Source organism: Carassius gibelio, chromosome B23, assembly GCF_023724105.1.
Source record: "Carassius gibelio isolate Cgi1373 ecotype wild population from Czech Republic chromosome B23, carGib1.2-hapl.c, whole genome shotgun sequence".
In the NCBI taxonomy this organism is placed as follows: domain Eukaryota; kingdom Metazoa; phylum Chordata; class Actinopteri; order Cypriniformes; family Cyprinidae; genus Carassius; species Carassius gibelio.
This window is the reverse complement of record NC_068418.1, coordinates 29,135,614-29,157,023: the sequence shown is the minus strand read 5'-3', so window position 1 is coordinate 29,157,023 and position 21,410 is coordinate 29,135,614. Positions and strand designations below refer to the sequence as shown.

Sequence of the window (21,410 nt, the reverse complement as noted above, 5' to 3'; positions counted from 1 at the left end):
TAGTATATATTGTAAATAAAACTAAGAACTAATAAAATGACAAAAGCAACGCCAAACTAAAAAAATATTAATACAGTACTATTATAATACTATAATAAACTGGTGTGTAGATAATACTAAAATAACACTGATGACGATCGTCTAAACTCTTTTGTCAGTCTTACAGATTTGGGAGTAAATGACTGATGCTGATGTTATTTTTGATGTGATATGTTTTGTGTAGTTAAAGAGGAGATGTTGTCAGACGGTCCGTCTCTGAGCAGAGGTGTGAAGCGGATCTCCAGAGACTCTCCGCCGTACTGCGCTCCTCTCTCCCCGAAGCTCCTGCACACAGACACACACCCATCAGAAGGTACAGCAAACACAGACACACAGACACACACACACACACAGACACACACACACACACACCCGTCAGAAGGTACAGCAAACACAGACACACACACCCGTCAGAAGGTACAGCAACTACATAGACCACCGAATATAAAGAGGGACCAGAATTTCTGTTGAATTATGAAGAGTGTGTGTGTATGTGTGTGTGTGTGTGTGTGTAGCGGAGACTCTTCCTCCAGAGCAGAATGGATTACTGAAGGAGCAGCGCTTCATGGACTCCGCCTCTAATTCCATGACGCCCCGCCCACAGACCTTGAGAAGCACCTCAGAGTACCAATCACCACCCAGCAGCCCGTATTACCACGGCAACGGCCCGCCTCTACGCAGACAGGCCTCCAACCCCGTCACACAGACACACAGACGAGTGGAGGGTGAGACGTCACTGTCAGATCACTCTCAGAATATGCATTAGTCTTTCCTTTTTTTTATGTCAGTATTTTTATTAATGTATATTTTCAGTATAGTAAATGAACTATGAAAATGAGAAATAAAGCTGAAATAAAATTTCAAAAAAGCTTTTTATGGGTTTTAGTTTCAGTTAAATCACAAATCAGCTGTCATTAGAACCGAGAGTCAGAATTGTTTTATTAGTTAAAATGTTGTAAATGTTTAGCTTTTTTCATTGTAAATTAAAAATAAAATAATAAAAAATATTTAATTTTTTCTATAAATAAATTAAAATAAAAAAATAATTATGAAACAATAAAAAATACAGAAAAAGATTAAATATGTCATGCAAGTGGTTAAATTATTGAAATATTGACTTTAAATCTCTTAAAATCAATATGTTATTTAAGTATTACATGCATTAGTATATATTTATGTGCATGCTAATGCTTTATGTTTTTGTCTTAAATTCCTGGTAAATACTGGTAAACTTTTTTTCTTTCTTTTTCTTACTATTTATATTTATTTGCATGCCGTTTTGAATGTCTATTGTTGTAAAATAAATCATTTGTAAAGCATTTCATTCACTGGATCATAAAAAATAGATATTTTTTCACGTGGTTATTTAATATATGAACCATTTTAGTATCAAAATGTTGACAGAAATAACCATATTAAAATATATATTCTATTTCAGAAGAGCACATCTTGTTTTTTTCATGTTACGTCACCTTTAAGACCTTCTTCACATCTCTGTAACGTTTCAGAAACGTCTCAGAAAACCTGACAGAAGCATCAAAGAAGAAAACACATTACATAATCACGTTAGCATCTCTCTCTCTCTCAGCCGCCAGCTCCACCACGGGTCCTGAGACACCGGCCGACCTTCCCAGAATCCCCGGCAGGAGCCCGTCTTCCTGGTCCATAGAGGAAGTGATGCAGTTTGTGCGGGACGCAGACCCAACAGCGCTGGCTCCACACGCAGAGCTCTTCAGAAAACACGTCAGTGGCCTTCACACCAGTTAACTCCTTTCTTTAGTGCTAGTGTTGAAATAGTGTGCAATCTCACATCTAGGTTATGGGTTCAGTTCTCAGGGAATGCATCAAGTAATGCATTTAAAAAAAAACTTAAATGCAATGCAAATCACATCTGCCAAAGCACAAACGCATACAAACACAGAAAAGTGAGCATTAATCAAACCCGCTCTTCTAAAATATTCTCTCGATTGCATTATGTGTGGGGAGCCTAACTCGTTTTAGCAAATATTTTAATTGATGCAGTTTATTTTTGAGTAAATTAAATTACTGAAATGTAATTCAATACAGATTTTCTCAAAAATCTTTAAAATATTATTTATTAATAAAAAAATTATATTATCAATAAATAATTAATATTAATTATGGATATTCATTAAATGATGTTTATTATATTAAATACATTTTAATATTTCTGATGCATTCTCTTAATGTTTTTCGTCATCGATATCATTTAAATACTGCTCATATTTTTTGATGTTTAAATTATATAATCTGGTAGGTGTTTTATTAATAAATGTATAATAATACAAATAAACACTTTATTTACTATGAACTAATTTACTTAGCATATATTTAATATTTATTTTTTAAATAATGTGAACTAAAAGGTATTTAAAACATACATTTATTTAAATAAGTATTTAATATTCAAATTATAAAGTTTATTTACTATAAAATTATAACTAAATAAAAAACACATGTTTTTTTTTATTTTATATTTACTGCTGACTGGTTCTGTATTTGCATTAAGTAGGTTGCAGCACAGTAAAATAACAAGCAGAGTCTAAAAGTAATCATTCAAATGAATCAAAAAATTCATAATCTTTTTTTAACATACTATAATTTGGGACATACTAATTCTATTTTTTAACACTATTTGTGACCCTGGAGCACAAAACCAATCATAAGGGTCAATTCTTTTGAGAATGAGATGTATGCATCATCTGAAAGATGAATAAATCATCTCTCCATTGATGTCTGGTTTATTAGGAGGACAATATTTGTCTGAGATGCAACTATTTGAAAATCTGGAATCTGGAATTTTGAAAAAAATCAAAATTTTGAAAAAAAATAATCTTTAAAGTTTTCCAAATGAATTCTTAGCAATGCATATTACTAATCAAGAATTATGTTTTTATGTATTTACTGTAGGAAATGTACTAAATATCATTATCCTAATTATTTTTGGATATTATCCCAAATTTATCATTTTTATTTATACAATGTATTATTGTCTATAGCTACTAATATACCCCAGAAACGTATTTTTTCTTTTAGTATGTATGTGAATAGTATTTTTAGATAGTATGTGAATTGGGACGCAGCACCCGTCTCATGAATAACTGAAAATTCCGTGTTCGGCGTGGAAAGAGTTAACTGTGTTTAAACTCCGTCTGCAGGAGATCGACGGGAAAGCTCTGATGTTACTGAGGAGCGACATGGTGATGAAGTACATGGGTCTGAAGCTGGGACCGGCGCTCAAACTCTGCCACCACATCGAGAGACTCAAGCAGAGCAAGCAGTGAAGCAGCACACGGACAGAACACACTGATGGGAAACATTAACACACACACCTGCAGCCAGAGCACACTGTGAGGAACTGAACATTAGTGCCGTTCTCTGGGAACGACCGGTGCGTTGGGGATGCCATCTCGTCTCCCCAAAGACTCAGACGCTTCACGGGCCGATCAGCTCACCGATAGTGCTGGTGTTTGAGTCTGGCGTTGGCTATTTATCGCTCTACCTCCCTGTGACGTCATACAGCTGTTTCTGGAATCACTTACAGCCACATGAAAACGTTTCATTTGTGTATTTTAGTTCCAACAAAACACGTCATGTTTCGTAACCCTAAAGGAAAAGTTCGGCCAGTCGTCATTATTTACAGTCCAAACCCGTGCTACTTTGTTTTTTTCCGTCGAACACAAAAAGAGACGTTTTGTAGAATGTTCACGCTGCTCGTTTTCATGCAGTTCTGCTACATGGGCGGAATCATTTTTGACCAGACAGATGCTTTAAACGTTTTGTTTCTTTTCGTTTGGTTGGAGATTTAAGTGTGTTCAGAGGTAAAAAATTACTTTAATGTATGGAAGATTACGTCAAAATAATATTAATAGCATAGTTTGGAACAAATAGATTTAAGTAAATCGCATCAGAACGATAAAAAAAAATGTAGGCCTAAAAATGACATTTATGTTTTTGAATTGTACATCGAATTTCCATCGTTCTGGATTACACAGTTTTAATTTTAATATAATAATAAACTTAATGCAATTTATATTTGTCAAGTCATGCATGAATTAAAAAAACGGGACAGATTTTTGCCGTCAAAATCATGCCATGGTTATATTTGAATATTTGAATATTTTCAAAATCCATTTATTCAAACCGCTTAGAATCAGCGTAAACTGATAATTGTGAAAACAGTTACATTTATTCAGTTTAAAAGTATAAACAAAGTTAAATGTGACGAGTGGAACAAGCAATACTTGATTAGTTAAAATGTATGAGATCAAAATTATATACATATATATGTGACCCTGGAGCACAAAATACATTTTTCCATTTTTTTTCTGGAATTTGAGGGTGCAAAAAAATCTAAATATTGAGAAAATCATCTTTAAAGTTGTCAAAAGAAGTTCTTAGCAATGCATATTACCAATCAAAAATTAAGTTTTGATATATTTACAGTAGGAAATATACAAAATATCTTCATGGAACATGATCTTTACTTAATACACTAATGATTTTTGGTATAAAAGAAAAATCTATGATTTTGACCCATACAATGTTTTTTTGACTATTGCTATAAATATACCCCAGCGACTTAAGACTGTGCTCCAGGGTCACATTAGTTATTAATTAGTGCTATTAAATCAATCTGACCCATTTTATTTATGTACTGTATGACTGACACATATGCATCACATTGTTTATTAATGTTAAAACTGTGAAATCTAATCTTTTACATGCAATTTAAATACATAAATCTTACATGTAGGCCTTTTTAGTCATGAAATACTGTGAGAGAAACGCGCTTCTGCTTTTAAAAAACCTCAATATCAAAAGTTTTATCATGTCGTGTATCTACTCTAGTTTTCAGTACACTGTGTTTTTCCTATATCGCTATGTATTTTCTCTTTCGACTCGGAGTTTAGTCTGGAGTGTGTATGTCCCAGAGCGTTGTTTTGAGGAGATAATGCTTTCGAGATAACGCTGTTTGAGTCGGCCTCGGGTTTGTTACAGAAACTCGTCGAGCTCTTATCTGGGGAATGTTTGAATTGACTTGTGTTACGAAGTCACTGAACAGTATTCAAGAGACCGAAACGCAGCATTCGATGAGGAAATGAACGAGAGAATGGGAAAGTCGTCAAAACTGGTTCATTTCAACGAAGCGTCGCTGTAGACGGTTCATTAGAAATATCACTAAAGTAGTAGGAATGTGACGTGAGTAACTCCGGCTTTATCTCGAAGTTTCTGTTGATATTTGATCATTTTCATTGATAGATCAGACGTCAGTGGCGTATTATGTATGGGTTTAACCATAAAACTCAGCAACAGGAATGTACAATTTTGTAGAGAAGAAATATTTTAAGCTAAACACGTTGTGTATGGAGGTGGGAATACGTTACGTTAGGTCACGAGGGGCTGTTTATCTCGGATTCGTTGTTTAATATACCTTGTACTGCCTTCCAGCGCTTTTTAACGGGAGGATACGTCCATTTTAAATAGCTATGTTCAAATTGCCTTGCTTTACTTTGAGACTTCTCAGGTTTTTTCCCCATCTTTTGTAGCGTAGCATTTCAAGTTAGACGTGAATGTGATCGTTTAGACTCCTTTTTGTAAAAAAAATAATAAACAAAACAAAAAAATCACATGTATTCGTAATGTTGTGCCATATAGATTCATCGATGATTGAATATCAACACCTGTTATGAAAAAAAACACCCACACGTGCTTGGATCTTGATACCAGAGACGTTTTTAATCATGAACTTTTTAAAGCTAATGCAATTCGTCACGTACACATTTTCAACGATACAAATAATAAATAAATAATTTAAAACATCACCAGACTCGGTTTCATTCTTTTACCCATTCAGTGGTTCACAAAAGCTCTTGATGTTAAAAAAAACTCATACTTAAATACTTAAAATTTCAGGGTCGTCTCAACACAAATTAATTCATATCATAGAAACGGTTATTGTTTATTCATTAAACTAGGTGTTCATGCTAACTGTTTATTGTGAAAATCTGAGAAAAGTGAGAATATACTGCATGCTAATATCACATGCTGGAAAATGATTTACAACTGCGAAATTTTGACGAAGTCTTACATTCTTACATAAGATGCATTGAATTTGTGTTTTGAAAAAGTTATCCAAATTTAGTGAGACTTTGCTTATACCAAAAACCAAAGAGTTAAGAAAAATAAGCCTATTTAAAAGAACACGTTTATTTCTCTTGCTCCATTGGCAGATAACTTGTTTTAAACAAAGTCATTAAATCTTGATTTAAGAAGGTTTAGATATTTGTACAGGAAAACTAGACAAAAACTAAGGACTAACACACTTTAGTGCTGACATTAAAAAAGAAAAAGAAAAAGAAAACAAGTAAATTTGCACAGCAGTTCATCAGATGTATTTGGTGTGAACTCTAAAACCCAATACTTGAATCAACTCTGAAAATGGAAGAAATCTGTCAAGCTGATCGTTTGGGAAAGTTCTACATGAAAACCTTTCCTGGCTCAATGTGAACTATAAAAGACGCCTTCCTGGTTTTCCTTCTGAAAGAATTCCTATAAGCAAACACGCAAACACGAGACGGCACATTTCATACTGACATGTCAAATAAATCCTGCCTTGCTTTTATCTATCTTTCTGTGCACACCACTGATGGTGTCTTGAAGTTCATTTTGATTCTGCTGAACGTGGAATGAAGTCTCTTCTGAGCCACTGCATCATATTGGTACTGACTTAGTAAAAACAATAAATTATTTTACACAGAATCTTCACGTGTGACCAAATGAGACTCGTGTTGGTTTGACTGTGGAGAGGATCTTACAGATGGGGTGAACTTGCATGAAGTATGAAATACAACACCTTAAATAGAATCACATCGTATTTACTGAGTTTACTCCTGTTGTTATAAAGGATATTTTGGGTAAAGTCACAAAAATGGCCAAGAACATGCACCCAAATATTAAAAGATCTAAAATAAATTATATTTATTTAAGAATTTTATTTATTATTATTAATTTTAAGAAAATGAATATAATTCAGTCCGATCTGAATTTTTTTGCATGCATATAATTTATCATAAACACCATTTTCCATCCAAATTCTTGTAATTATAAATGCACAAAAAAGGATCAATTAAAATTGTAAAGGATTTATACATTTTGGCAGTATTTTAACTTTAATGCTGCTTTAAATTAAAAAAAATATATATATTAGTCATTTTGTGATCAACTAAACACAGTAACTGATATTGAGAAATGTAATATATATATACACATACATATAATTTCTTATTATGATGGAAAATGGTTTTATGATAACTATCGTAATGAAAAAAAGCCAAAAAAGGTCCTCCAAAATAGGTTTAGAAAAGAGTTTCTATTAATCTACTTAAAGCAAAATCTAATTTCGTTTAGATCTTTTCTTTTTTGGATGCAATATGACTTGTTGGCATGTTCTTGACCATTTTGTGAACTTTATACAAAATATCCATTTGAACAACAGGAGTGAACTCAGTAAATCAAGTGGCACTTATATATATAACCATCTAGACACAGAATAATGAGAGAGAAATGTGTTTAGTAGTCATGAAAAATCACAATTTTTATCTTAAATAAAATGGGTTTTATATACTGTATGCACTTATGGGGCTAATTTGTCTGATTCAGTGTTGAGTTTGTGATGTGGAGTCTGTCAGCTGTAGCACAGTTTTAATAAGATGATTACTAAACTGAGATGATCAAGAGGTTAATGAGAGGGTGGAAACCTGTGGTTCAATACACGCCCTCATGCTATCAATCTAACCACCAGCCACATGAAAGCAACAAAAACACTGATTCTGTGCCATAAAGCAGCATTCATAATCCACAATCAAATTATTTTTGAATGCTTTAAAGTAAAAAATTTTTTTAAAAAGAGTGGCACTTCATTTTATCCATGAGAAATGTATTTGAAAATCATGAAAAGCAGGGGAATTAGGCTAGACCTAAAGGGGCGTTTGCAATGGGTTGTAACAATCACTATCACACACTTTTGAAGAGGGGTTTTGACTGGGACTGAAGGTCAAGTTCACCCTCGAGCATCTCCACATATTCAAATGGTAACACTTCTAATTCTATCATTATTGCCATGACCTTTTATCCTGTAATGTTACTTGGCATTAAATATTCTGCATTATCTTTTAGCAACAGTAGCTTTAACATTGACTAAATAGCCTTAATATTAGCCAATTGCTTGTGCAACTTTGCTGACATCACCCAAGTTCTTCATTTTCATCAAAGATAAAAAAAAAACAAGGATTATCGTACACCGATGAATTTTGCACAACGTGACAAGTAACATGTATAAAGAAAACCAGGCTTACCCGAGAAAGAACTGATCTTAATGCTTGCTGAGGGATAGATGTATAAATTTGTACTCTTCACATCCATTGTCGGTAAATTAGCCATCTAAAACACTGAAGGTATATTAGGATCATTAAAATCTGTACACTGTTGCAAGTGAAACTCTACTTGTGTGTTCACACAGCTGGCTGGCTATAACCTAAAAAAATTACTTTGAGTTGAACGCACGGTCATAAAAACAGCATTAATAAGCCATTTCACTCAGATTTGCTGTCGTTAGGGACAAACCCCCAATGATTATTTAGTTTTAATTTGGTTTGGGGCGGGGGGAAGGGAGGCTTTTTACCCCCCAAAGGGATGCTGATGAAAACTACGCTTTGTTGCTACTGACAACCATTTCCTCCAATCATCAGATTTAATGAAACCGAGATCTGGGCTTTGCCAAGTCATTATCAGGCTGCTATGCTAACTGCTTACCCCTCGTGTTCTTCAAAGAGGATGCTCCGCTCCAGTGCCCCACTGATTAATACAGTGATTAGGGAAGCAAAAGTTCACGGTTCCCTTCTACAGTTCATTAGGACCAAAAATGGGAAACGTCTTGCACTCCAAGTGTAAACAGCGAGAGGAGGGCAAGAATTCAGCATATTAGCCAGACGAGAATTTGTCAGTGCTACACGTCGCGTTTCTCACTGACAGCTGGCCAGGTTTCAAATCAGATTTCATGCATATTAATGACAATGCAGATCACGCGTGATGAATCATTCATGAGGATGTGTGACCGAAATCAAAATGCATAGGAAGGGAGTCGAGTCTGGCGTTAATGCTAAAACAATCTCAGTAGTAGTGCAGTTTAGGCAGTTCAGATTGGTTCTTTTATACTTGGAGCATTTTCCTGTCGACTTCGTCTGATTGCTTTATAATGAATGGATCAAATGCCAACCGTAAGACCAGAAGCGGCCAGCATCAGTCTAAATCATTTGAACAGCTTGGAGAACAAGCTTTAGGCTTTATTTCTGCCAGGAATGCATTTATCATCATCATACCCAGGCTTAATTTCTCAGACCGGCTTTTTTCAAAGTAGTTATTTACCTAGCTACACCTCAGTCGCCATTTCATTGCTCATGTTTTCCCTTCTCACTCTGAAAGCAAGAGAGCATGTGTTATTTTCTGGGCAGAAATGCAGCCAGTCGCTGCTTCTTTATGGGCAGGATATGAATCTCCTGGGAGCTTACTTTCTTCAGTTTGATTCCTCTGTTTTTAGAGATCTTTTTGAGTGGGTCACTGGATTCTCCTCGCTGATCCCCTGGGACCCTGGGAAGTGCGGCAAAGCCCCCTTGACTGGCATCACGTTTGATGGAAAAGTTCTTTGTAGAAACGCCTGATAATCCTTTTAGCTTGCTGCAGAAGATGGCGGGCATGGCGTCTTTGACCGACACAATGACTTTGGCTGTCTGCGATGTGCTGACGATCTCGATATTTCCACTTCCGGTGAGCGCAGAGTCATGTACCGCCCCTGCCACTGTCCGACTGTGACCGCTATCTACCACCCACTTGTGCTGTCTGCTGAACTCTAGAGATGCTAAACCACTTAGCAGCTTGGTGTCTAGCTTCGGCGTGCAGTCTACTGGCCGGAGAACCCCAAGAGCCAAAGCCCCTCTGCTAACATCGTCCCCCAGGTGGCACACCCTCTCCCGCTCCGGGGCCAACGGACCATATGTGCTACAAGTCTGGATGCATGTCTTTCTTTTACTAGGTATAGACAAATCAAGGACATTGTCTTGCTGAAACGGCTGGATCCCTTGTGGCACATCAATATACATTGAAGGTTGAGGTGTCCTTATGGATAAATCTAGCACTTCTCCGTCTGTCACTACAGGGGACGAGCAAGAGTGAAGAGACTGTTGGACTACTGCCATTTCCTTGCTGGTAAATGAAAAATGAGGGGAGATGTCACTAGGTGAAGTTTGGGTGCTTTTGCTATAAGTACAAGCCGGTTTAGGGACATCTACCTCTGCCTTGGAGTCCTTGCAAGCGGAGACCGGGACTGGGATTGGCATTGGGATTGGAAGAGGCACTGGAAGTGGGATTACAACAGGATAGGGGACGAGCAAGGTGGCTGGAGGCACCAGAGGGGCTAATGGAGAGCTGTAGGGCTGCGAGAGAGGTGGAGGAGGAAGGAACGCAGAGCCAAGGTCAATTTGCGGGGAAGACGCTGGGTGGAAAGTAGGAGGAGAGTTGCCCTGGCCAGGGAAGAGGTCCTGCAAGATGGCTGCAAAGTTAGGGTTCTGAAGAAGAGTCAGTAGACTAGTATCCAACACTGGACTTGTGCCTTTCTGGTCTAGGACTGGAGGTGCTCCGAGAGCAAGAGATGGGTTTTGGCACAGGATGCTGTTCTGCAGTGGCAGGGCAGGACAAGTTGCCGTTTGTTGAAGCAATTGATGATTCAAATGTTGGAGGACTTGTTGTTCCAAGACCAGAGGTAGGGACACAGGACCCTGACTAGTCATCAGGTACGAAGTGGCCCCTGATTGTCCGACTTGAGGTCCAGCTGGTCCAGCAAGGATTGGCAATACCACTGGACTCTCCCCCAAGCAGATTGGCTGGAGCACAGTTGTAGCAACCTTCAGGGCAACACCGTTGGGAGACTCAGCAGCCGGAGTCACCACTGGAGTGGCTTGTATCGTTAGCATTGGGGACATGGATCGCTTTGTTATGCTTGGTGTGCTGACACTCCATGTCTCTGGTGAAATAATTGGAGTGGTCTCCCCCTCTAGTTTCCCAACTGCATCAGTGGCGGCGGATCCACCATTGCAGACCTCTTCCTGAGGGTTTGCCATGTCTACGGCTACAGGATCTTTGTACGGCTCTTCCATCGTGCCTTGATTATGTAAATCTCTTTCAGGTGCTGCAAGTAGAAGATCTCATGGCTTTCTTCAGCACAAACCCTAGAATCAAATGGGAGAAGAGGATTAGTAGTTGGCAACAACGGTGTCGATTTAAACCACAAAACTCAACATAGGAATTGTTGGTAAACTTTCATAATCTGTTAAAACCTTACCTGTCCTCTATAACTTAATACCCAAAGCTAACAAGGGACCAAAGAGGCATTGTTTCCTTTCCAGCTAAAAGTTCAACCATCTGTTTTCGTCCACCAAGAGCTGTAAGCTTTCAGAATGACGTCATGACGAGAGTGGAATCGCAGACACAAACACAGAGTTATGGGAGACACCAGAAGAGAGTTTACAAAGACTGGGAGCGTTTCGCACAGACAGACTGCTTTGCTGTCTTGGGAGGGGAGCAAAGAGAGCACGGGGGAGGATTCTATGAAATTACATTGCAGAGTGCCTGGGTTTATTTGTTTATGAGCCAGCGTTAGTGTGGAGTTTATTACACAAAATGCTGCCAAGACTATGAAGTGAACCTCCCTCTGGCAAAAACACAGAGAGTGAAAGAACGCCAGGGAGACAGAAAGGAGGAAAAAGAGAGTACCTTGAAGAAAAGAGAAATGGGATGAAATAAAAAGACAGGCAAGATGAGAAAAGCCAAAAACGTGAGTGGAAAAAAAGATCAGGGGATGCAGGAATGGGTGCAATCTTTCACAGAAACAGCTTTCTAAGTAGCAAAGTTTCAGTCTGCGTTAAGTACCCATTAAACATTGCAACGTTTTTTGCTGAAAGGATTACCCGAACACGTGCACCAACCACAAACAATACTAAAACCGACTTTTGCATTTCTGTTTTTACTATTAAAAACACTATCATCAATTTTATCAGCAAAATTTCCAAAAGCATAACAGCAGAAAAGTATAAATTTTCTTTGCAGTAAATCATACTAAAAACTAAATGTAATGCTGACACAGGGTTGGAGGGCAGGCTCATGCTAGCACAGTGAGAACTACCTTATCTGGGTTTTTTCAGGCATGGGGCAAAACAAAAGAAAGCTGCCAACTGATTTAGGACTGATTTAGGGTGAATTTCAGAACCACTTCTAAAGCACTGAATTCCCATTCCCGTACTGAAGGGAGAACAGTGGAAAAAGTCAGATAAGGAAGTGACGGCATTGACATATCTGCTCCTCTCTGATTAATCAGTGACAGTGTTTCTCACCGACCCTAAATCAACCCTTAATTGATGAGTGCTGCGGTTTATAAACACTGTTCCAAGATCAGACTTCTCCAAGTAGTCACATGTGACTTTTAAACTGCCTTGCAGCTTAGTTTTGTTTGGTCTCAAATTATATTGTGAAGCTTATTTACATGCATAATTAACTCTCTGCTCTTCTGCTTTATCACCTTTAGTGTCCTTGCTCCAGCCCTGTATTGAGTAACATCACATGTGTGAGGTGCATTTTCCCCCATCAGTCTTTGGACAAACATGTCTTTAATTTAAAATTAGTCTTAGTCTCTGCATTCTCTATGCCAAAGACGCTGAGTGATGTAACTTGGCTCGAAACAACACGTTTGTTGAAGTCTTTGGAAAACAAACACATGCTTCAAATGCTACCCAATTACAATCTATGAGAGGAACAGCCAAAAACGTGGAAATAAATCCTGAGCGGGGATAAAAGTCGATAAATTACAATCTAGCATTGGAAAGCCAACAAGGTGGGTCGCCAAACCCTCTGTATGATTTGTTTCTGAGATACTGCATTCCAGATGGGCTTTGTGTGGGCTGACGGATTCCTGCAGTGTGAGACAGTTAATGCAAACAGCATTACAGAAGCATGAGCGTGTGTGTTCACAGCAGCAGGTGAGATCGGTTAGATCTCAACACTAAATCAGAGCTAAAAACACACCATCTGCTGTTGCTGCATCTTAAAGGATATGCAACAATAAAATGTAGAAACAAATTCTCATGTGACTGATTCCCTTTTCCCAGTCATTAGAGCTAAACTATGTTGTTGTGATGCTATGAAAAGGTGATAATCAAGAAATGTCTAGGACAAATTATTCTGAATAAAGAATTTGACCTTATACACATTAATGCATTAACATATAACTTCTTGGTGGAGGGTTCCTGGAAATAACATACCTAGTAAGAATATTTTAGAATATGACTAACTTTATCTGTCAATGCAAAGGCATGTGGCTGGCAACAAATATGCAGAAACATAAAGACAGAAGCAGATGTGAAACTTCTGATTGCAATGATATTGTTTACTGGAAGTGTTTCATACAGACAAAATGAAGTGAATTTTGAGCTTTGATGCCGGTAAGAGCTGGAATGTAATGATTAACACAGTCTAGACGGGAAGCATCAAATGCTCACTAACATGGACAAATCTGCTACGAGCTTGAGGTTAGACTTCAGCAATACTGAAATAAAACAAACATCCTACTTGGACATTCGCTGGTATAAAACTCCCATTAAAAGAGTTATTTCAGTAAAGCAAAATAATATTACAGCAACAGCAGTACAGTTACACAAATTCCATTATAAAACTAAAAAAAAATCGGAAAAATCCCATTTTCTCCATTGGAGGAATTGATCTTGATCTTATAAACAGATCTTGAGCTTCTTGATCATACACACATTTACATGGCATTAGCCCACATTATTTTAGCTTTTATTAAAAAAATAATGTTTAAAAGCAGAATTTCTGGTGGAAAAAAAACATTACACTTGATTTGAAAGACAACCTGGTTATGATGCATTTTATATATATATATATATATATATATATATATATATATATATACACACACACAGTGCTGTGAAAAAGATATTGCCCCCTTCCGTTTTTTTTTCCCCTTATGTGTCGCATTTTATTCAGATCAAACTAATTTTAATATAACACAAAGATAACCTGAGTAAACACACAATGCAGTTTTGAAATAATTTTTTCATTTCTTAAAAGGAAAAAAGCTGTCCTATCTTCCCGGTCCTACATGAAAAAAGTAATTGCCCCCTAAATCTGATAATTGGTTGTGCCACCCTTAGCAGAAACAACTGCAATCAAGCATTTTAGCAATAAGTCGTTCACATCGCTGTGAAGAAATTTTGGCCCACTCTTCTTTGCAGAATTGTTTTAATTCAGCCACATTGCAAGGTTTTCGAGCATGAATGGATGGTTTAAGGTCCTGCCACAGCATCTCAGTCAGATTTAAGTCTGGGTCTTGACTTGTCCACTCCAAAACCGTAATTTTGGTTTTCTTGAGCCATTCAGAAGTGGACTTGCTGGTGTGTTTGGGATCATTTTCCTGCTGCATAACCCAAATGTGCTTGAGCTTGGGGTCACAAATTGATGGCTGGACATTCTCTTTCAGGATTTTCTGATAGAGAGCAGAATTCATGGCTCCATCAATTGTGGAAAGTCATCCTGGTCCTGAAGCTGAATATTTGCCCAAAAGTCTTTGGGATAATCAATATGTTTTTGGCAAATGTGAGATGAAGCTTTGTGTTCTTTTTGGTCTTCTATGGCCTTTGCTCTAGAACTCTCCCAAGGATGCCATTTTTGCCCAGTCTCTTTCTTATTGTTGAATCATGAACACTGATCTGAATTGAGGCGAGTGAGGCCTGCAGTTCTTTAGATGTTATTCTGGGTTCTTTTATGACCTCCTGGACGAGTTGTTGTTGTGCTCTTGAAATAATTTGGGTAGACCAGACACTCCTGGGGAGGTACACCACTGTTACAAGTTTTCTCCATTTGTGTATAATGGCTTGACCATGATTCGCTGGATGATTTGCCTCAGAGATGGCTTTATAACGCTCTCCAGACTGATACATCTCAACTATTTTGTTTCTCATCTGTTCTTGAATTCCTTTAGCTTTGAATTTGCTCTTTAAGCGTGCTTCACTTTGTCAGACAGGTTCTGATTAAGTGATTTCTTGATTCAACAGGTCTGGCAGTAATCAAGTCTGGGTGTGACTAGTGAAATTAACTTATCTTTCTAAAATAATGTGGTTAATCACAGTTCTTCCATGATTTAACAGGAGGGGGCAATTAATTTTTCAGGTAGGGCCAGGTATGTTTGGACAGCTTTTTTTCCCCTTAATAAATGACTTCATAAGAGCAATGTAACCGGTGCTTTGGTTTGCTGCTGACAAACAGAGTTAGCTCTGTTACTAATTACAGACTACATAATGAAAACTGTAGTTAGTAACGTGGATTACGTCTAGATCACTTTACTAAACTCACCATATATGTACCACATTGATATGTATTATATGAAGAAACATTAATAAACACGAGTCTTTCAGGTTTAAGAAATACTTTTGCCCAGACTTCCAGAATCAACGATTACTGAAGCTCAGCGGATATGATGACATGGTGTTACTCAGACATAAATCACCAGTGTTTTACCAATTATGAATGATTTACTGCCATTGTGTGAATATGTAGTCATGTAATCCCAAAAAAAGTAACTGTAATCTGGTTATTAAAATGTAATGTCTTCTAATTACAAGGACTTCATTTTTGGAATCTGAATACATAATCCAGATGACATGTAATCAGTTACTTCCCAGCTCTGCCGACAATTAATATATATTATCACAACTTCAGTGATGAAAGCAGTTTTGTATTTATGATTGTGTTTGTTTGACTGCACAATCATATCCATTGGTCGCTGTCATCCAGTTCTAGAGCACGGGTTACTAACTGGCTTGATACGATGACATGGCTTCATCATTTGTCTTCATCTATGTTCATCTATCAAATAATAGAGCACATATCCCATGCGGGGCAGACTCCATTCTACAACTGGAAAATGGAACAGATGGAACAATTTAGCAACAATCTTCTATTCCATCCACAGGCGCTGTTGTCATGCCAACCGCAGGGTTAATAAATCCATCTCCGCTGTTGCGTGCTAAAGCTGCCATTTTGCCCTTCACCACTGAGATGGAGCCCAGAAATGATTCTCCAATCCACCTCCGCCCTGATCTGACATACGTATAACCCGTGTGTCTTTCTCAGTGAAGCCGATCTGGTATTGATAGTAATAAAGTTAGGTTTCCACTAGCTTAATGGCCATCCCATAACAAAATGAATCCGGTCCAATGACGTTTTTATACTTGATTTATGTTCTAGACTTAAATTCGTTTGACTTCAGTTTGGTTAGTATAGTAAATAGTTTTGCATTTAATATGACTTGCATTGAATCAATTGATTTGCACTGTATGTGTTCCCCAAGGGTTCTGTTCGAACTTAGACGAGTTTGTGAACTGATAAACCTTTAAAGATATAAAATACTGTGAACTACAAGGTTGTTAATCAATGTTATATGCTTCTGTTGAAGCAGTAAGCCCGTATTACTTTGAATTATTTTAAATAGCGTCAAACGAATGTGAAAGACTACATTACCCATGATTCTGCAAAAAATCTCCACCAATCAGAGAACAGCAACAAGCTAATTGTTCCAAAATACTTTTTTAAACACTGCAAATTACATGATTGAGACATAATTTAAGTCTACTTAAAAAAAAACTCTTATATGGATAATGAACATATTTTGCAATAAATGTAAAATATATTAACATCTTGAAATTAATCACTTTATATTAATCTTTTGGTTTTTATTCAATTATTTAAAAACTGATCCTAAACCATTTTTTTTTTCAGTGTGGTTTGGATCAAAGCACATAACTTATAAATCACTGCTTTAAAAAAAAATTATGGGATAGATCTTCCAGCTGAAAAATCAGGCAACACTATCTTACTCTATTAATGCTTGTCTAAGCATTTAGATTAACCCTTTGAAGGCCAAACCCTTTCTCTACTGGATACATACGCTGATACAAAGATCTACACAGGGTCTTCAGTGGTGTCTTCCTGTAATAAAATAGCATCCATGTGCAACGTGGTCCGCCGTCGCATGCCTGAGGACAGAGACTTCTAAGGGATTTATGGGTTGGGAAGCATTTAGGAAAGCTGAAATCAGCCTGGGAAGAAGAAGAATGCAGGCAGAATTGCCTCTAGGGTAGCTCTTATATTGCAGACCTACAGCACATGTGGTACATCCAACACCCTCAAACACACACACAGAAGACGGTCTAATAAGAGCAGTGTGTGTTTGCAGTGCACGCTCTCTAATGTCTACTGACAGTCATCTCTGTACAAAGTCTCCTCTCATTTAAAGCCAATGGAAGAGGTGTAGAATCCGTGTAGACAGCTGTATTTAGGATTCAGAGTCATGGATGGGTCTGATTTAAAATGCTTTTTAAAATCTGCAACAGTTGAAGGTGCAAACAGGGTGCGAAGCAGACATTTGGTACAGCGGGAGACCGAAAACAGCTACGCAACGTGGAAACTGTAGTGCTTTAAAGCACACTCACAAACACAGAATTGAATTAAATGGTGTTTACAGAAGGACCTGACCCCGGGTCAGCTATTCTGAGTGTGCATTACAGCAACAAAGCTTTTCTGCATCATGTTATGCTGTTTTTCTCCTCTGTACTGACATTACGTACAAGTGGAACATATTCCGTGTTTTTCTACTTTATACTAATAGACCAAGTGGATATAAAAGTAGAATTTAGTTTTTCTGTTTTTGAGATTTTCTACTGTTGTGGGTGTTTGCCAGGGCAAAAAGTAATATTATATGGAAATACATGTGCATTATATAATTACATATTTACATTGACTTAAAATATCAAACTGATTTTAAAATCAGACTAATCTGTGATGAAATCCATGACCATCCTGGATAAGGCTGTTGGTATATTTTGAAAGATTTTGCTTTTGGAAATTAAGTCAATTATAGAGAATCTAAAATTACATAAAAAATACATACAGTGAATAATAATTGAGTCGTATTAAAATATCTAAATACATATTGTAACTTATGTAAGTATTATGCATTGTAATTATACCTGAACCTTTCATTATTATTATTACTGTGTGCAATTTTGTGCTGATGTTCTAGTGCCAATTTCACAAATGTGCCGTGCTTTGTTGATTGGTTAATTTTTTTAACTTAGCAAACTATACATCATCTATGTAGGCAGCAGGGAAGATCATTTTGGGTTTTAAAACAAATGGTCAAAACAGTCTCCAATGTAGTCTATTTTTTCTATCTAGAAGCAGACGCTGTAATGGTTCTCAGGTGATTACTGGACCTACAGTGCCTGCTGGTTGTGCCCACTTCAGGGTCAGCGCTAGGCCCAGAGCACAGCTGCACGCATGGATCTTATCAGGCTATGAATGGTGCATTTGTGCATCCACACAGGACGGCCCAGCACGGCCCGAGACAGCCAGACGCGGGAGCAAGATTGCAGAGACGACAGGGGGTGGAGTATACAAAGACTGTCTATCCACACACACACAAGCCAGCAGTCTTAGAGATGATGGTTCTCTGATCTGAAGGCTGAGCTCACTGGAGATGTGTTGTCAAAACACACACACACACACACACACACACACACACTGATAAGAAATGATTATGGCAACAACAAAGATGTTTGAGGATCCCCATCGCTAAACACCATTAAACTCCAGAAGACAACAGAATCACTTCTAAACACAAGTTCTGTGGTGTTGTGGGCGGCAGACCGTTACTACGCAGTTTCTATGTTCTTCTGATTTGTTAAGGTGTTTCATGGGTTGCTATGTTCTTCTGGGTTTCGAAGTAGTTCCGAGTGTTTTAATTGCATTGCTATGTTCTGCTTAGTTGCTAAGGTGTTCCAAGTGTTTTAAATGTGTTGCTGTGTTGTTCTGTGTTGCTAAGGTGTTCAGAGTGTTTTAAGTGCGTCTCTATGCTGTTGCTATGTTCTTCTGGGTTTCTACGGTGTTCCGAGTGTTTTAAGTGTGTTGCTATGTTATCCTGGGTTGCTAAGGTGTTCTGAGTGTTTCATGTGGATTTCTATGTTCTTTTCAGTTGCTAAAGTGTATCGCTGTGTTCTCCCGAGTAACTGTGGTGTTCCGGGTGTTTAAGCCGCGTCGCTGTGTTCTGCCGAGTAACTGCGGCGTTCCGGGTGTTTAAGGCACGTCGCTGTGTTCTGCCGAGTAACTGTGGCGTTCCGGGTGTTTAAGCCGCGTCGCTGTGTTCTGCCGAGTAACTGCGGCGTTCCGGGTGTTTAAGGCACGTCGCTGTGTTCTGCCGAGTAACTGTGGCGTTCCGGGTGTTTAAGGCGGGTCGCTGTGTTCTGCCGAGTAACTGAGGCGTTCCGGGTGTTTAAGGCGCGTCGCTGTGTTCTGCCGAGTAACTGCGGCGTTCCGGGTGTTTAAGGCGCGTCGCTGTGTTCTGCCGAGTAACTGCGGTGTTCCGAGTGTTTAAGGCGAGTCGCTGTGCTCTGCCAAGTAACTGAAGCGTTACGGGAGTTTAAGGAGCGTCGCTGTGTTCTGCCGAGTAACTGCGGCGTTCCGGGTGTTTAAGGCGCGTCGCTGTGTTCTGCCATGTAACTGCGGCGTTCCGGGTGTTTAAGGCGCGTCGCTGTGTTCTGCCGAGTAACTGCGGCGTTCCGGGTGTTTAAGGCGCGTCGCTGTGTTCTGCCGAGTAACTGCGGCGTTCCGGGTGTTTAAGGCGCATCGCTGTGTTCTCCCGAGTAACTGCGGCGTTCCGGGTGTTTAAGGCGCGTCGCTGTGTTCTGCCGTGTAACTGCGGCGTTCCGAGTGTTTAAGGCGCGTCGCTGTGTTCTGCCGAGTAACTGCGGCGTTCCGAGTGTTTAAGGAGCTTCGCTGTGTTCTGCCGAGTGTTTAAGGCACATCGCTGTGTTCTGCCTAGTAACTGCGGTGTTCCGAGTGTTTAAGGAGCTTCGCTGTGTTCTGCCGAGTAACTGCGGTGTTCCGAGTGTTTAAGGAGCTTCGCTGTGTTCTGCCGAGTAACTGCGGTGTTCCGAGTGTTTAAGGAGCTTCGCTGTGTTCTGCCGAGTAACTGCGGTGTTCCGAGTGTTTAAGGAGCTTCGCTGTGTTCTGCCTAGTAACTGCGGTGTTCCGAGTGTTTAAGGAGCTTCGCTGTGTTCTGCCGAGTAACTGCGGTGTTCCGAGTGTTTAAGGAGCTTCGCTGTGTTCTGCCGAGTAACTGCGGTGTTCCGGGTGTTTATGGCGCGTCGCTGTGTTCTGCCGAGTAACTGCGGCGTTCCGGGTGTTTAAGGCGGGTCGCTGTGTTCTGCCGAGTAACTGAGGCGTTCCGGGTGTTTAAGGCGCGTCGCTGTGTTCTGCCGAGTAACTGCGGCGTTCCGGGTGTTTAAGGCGCGTCGCTGTGTTCTGCCGAGTAACTGCGGCGTTCCGGGTGTTTAAGGCGCGTCGCTGTGTTCTGCCGAGTAACTGCGGCGTTCCGGGTGTTTAAGGCGCGTCGCTGTGTTCTGCCGAGTAACTGCGGCGTTCCGGGTGTTTAAGGCGCATCGCTGTGTTCTGCCGTGTAACTGCGGCGTTCCGGGTGTTTAAGGCGCATCGCTGTGTTCTGCCGTGTAACTGCGGCGTTCCGAGTGTTTAAGGCGCATCGCCGTGTTCTGCCGAGTGTTTAAGGCGCATCGCTGTGTTCTGCCGTGTAACTGCGGTGTTCCAAGTGTTTAAGGAGCTTCGCTGTGTTCTGCCGAGTAACTGCGGTGTTCCGAGTGTTTAAGGAGCGTCGTTGTGTTCTGCTGAGTAACTGCGGCGTTCCGAGTGTTTAAGGAGCGTCGTTGTGTTCTGCTGAGTAACCGCAGTGTGTCCCGTTCTCAAGAGTATTGCTATGCTATACTGGGTTGCTAAGGTGTTCCAAGTGTTTTAAAATGTGTTTCATTTCCTTTGTGGATACTAAGATGTTGAGTGTTTTTACCATGTTACTATGTAACTGCACATATGTTTTGAGTGGTTACTAGGGGCATTGGTATGTGGTTGCTAGGGTGTTCTAAGTGGTTTCCAGCATGTTGCTGTGTGATTGCTAGGCTGCTGTAGTGGTTGCGGGCTGTTGTAAGGCATTGCTATCTGGCTGCTAAGTGGTTAGTAACATCACCTAGGTGATTTTCTAAGGCTTTACTCTATGGATACTATGAGTGATTTAACCATGTTGCTATTTGACTGCAGTGTTTTTGGTGGTTTTGTAGCTGGTTTTCTAGAAAGCAGCACAGGTATTGCTATGCAGTTGCTGCAGA

At 39.2% G+C, this 21,410-nt stretch overlaps 2 protein-coding genes across 2 annotated transcripts; one reads left to right on the top strand and one right to left on the bottom strand.

The window, feature by feature from the left end:
• Window positions 1-227: 227 nt before the first annotated feature.
• Window positions 228-5,885, top strand: LOC128012064 (sex comb on midleg-like protein 4). The gene is made up of 4 exons (XM_052594988.1): window positions 228-352; window positions 555-764; window positions 1,628-1,782; window positions 3,219-5,885. Exons 1-4 carry the CDS (start codon window positions 235-237, stop codon window positions 3,342-3,344), a joined length of 609 nt encoding a protein of 202 aa, XP_052450948.1. The 5' UTR covers window positions 228-234; the 3' UTR covers window positions 3,345-5,885.
• Window positions 5,774-11,318, bottom strand: LOC128012063 (retinoic acid-induced protein 2-like). The gene has a single exon (XM_052594987.1). The coding sequence runs from the start codon at window positions 11,268-11,270 to the stop codon at window positions 9,558-9,560; it is 1,713 nt and encodes a 570-aa protein (XP_052450947.1). The 5' UTR covers window positions 11,271-11,318; the 3' UTR covers window positions 5,774-9,557.
• Window positions 11,319-21,410: the final 10,092 nt, after the last annotated feature.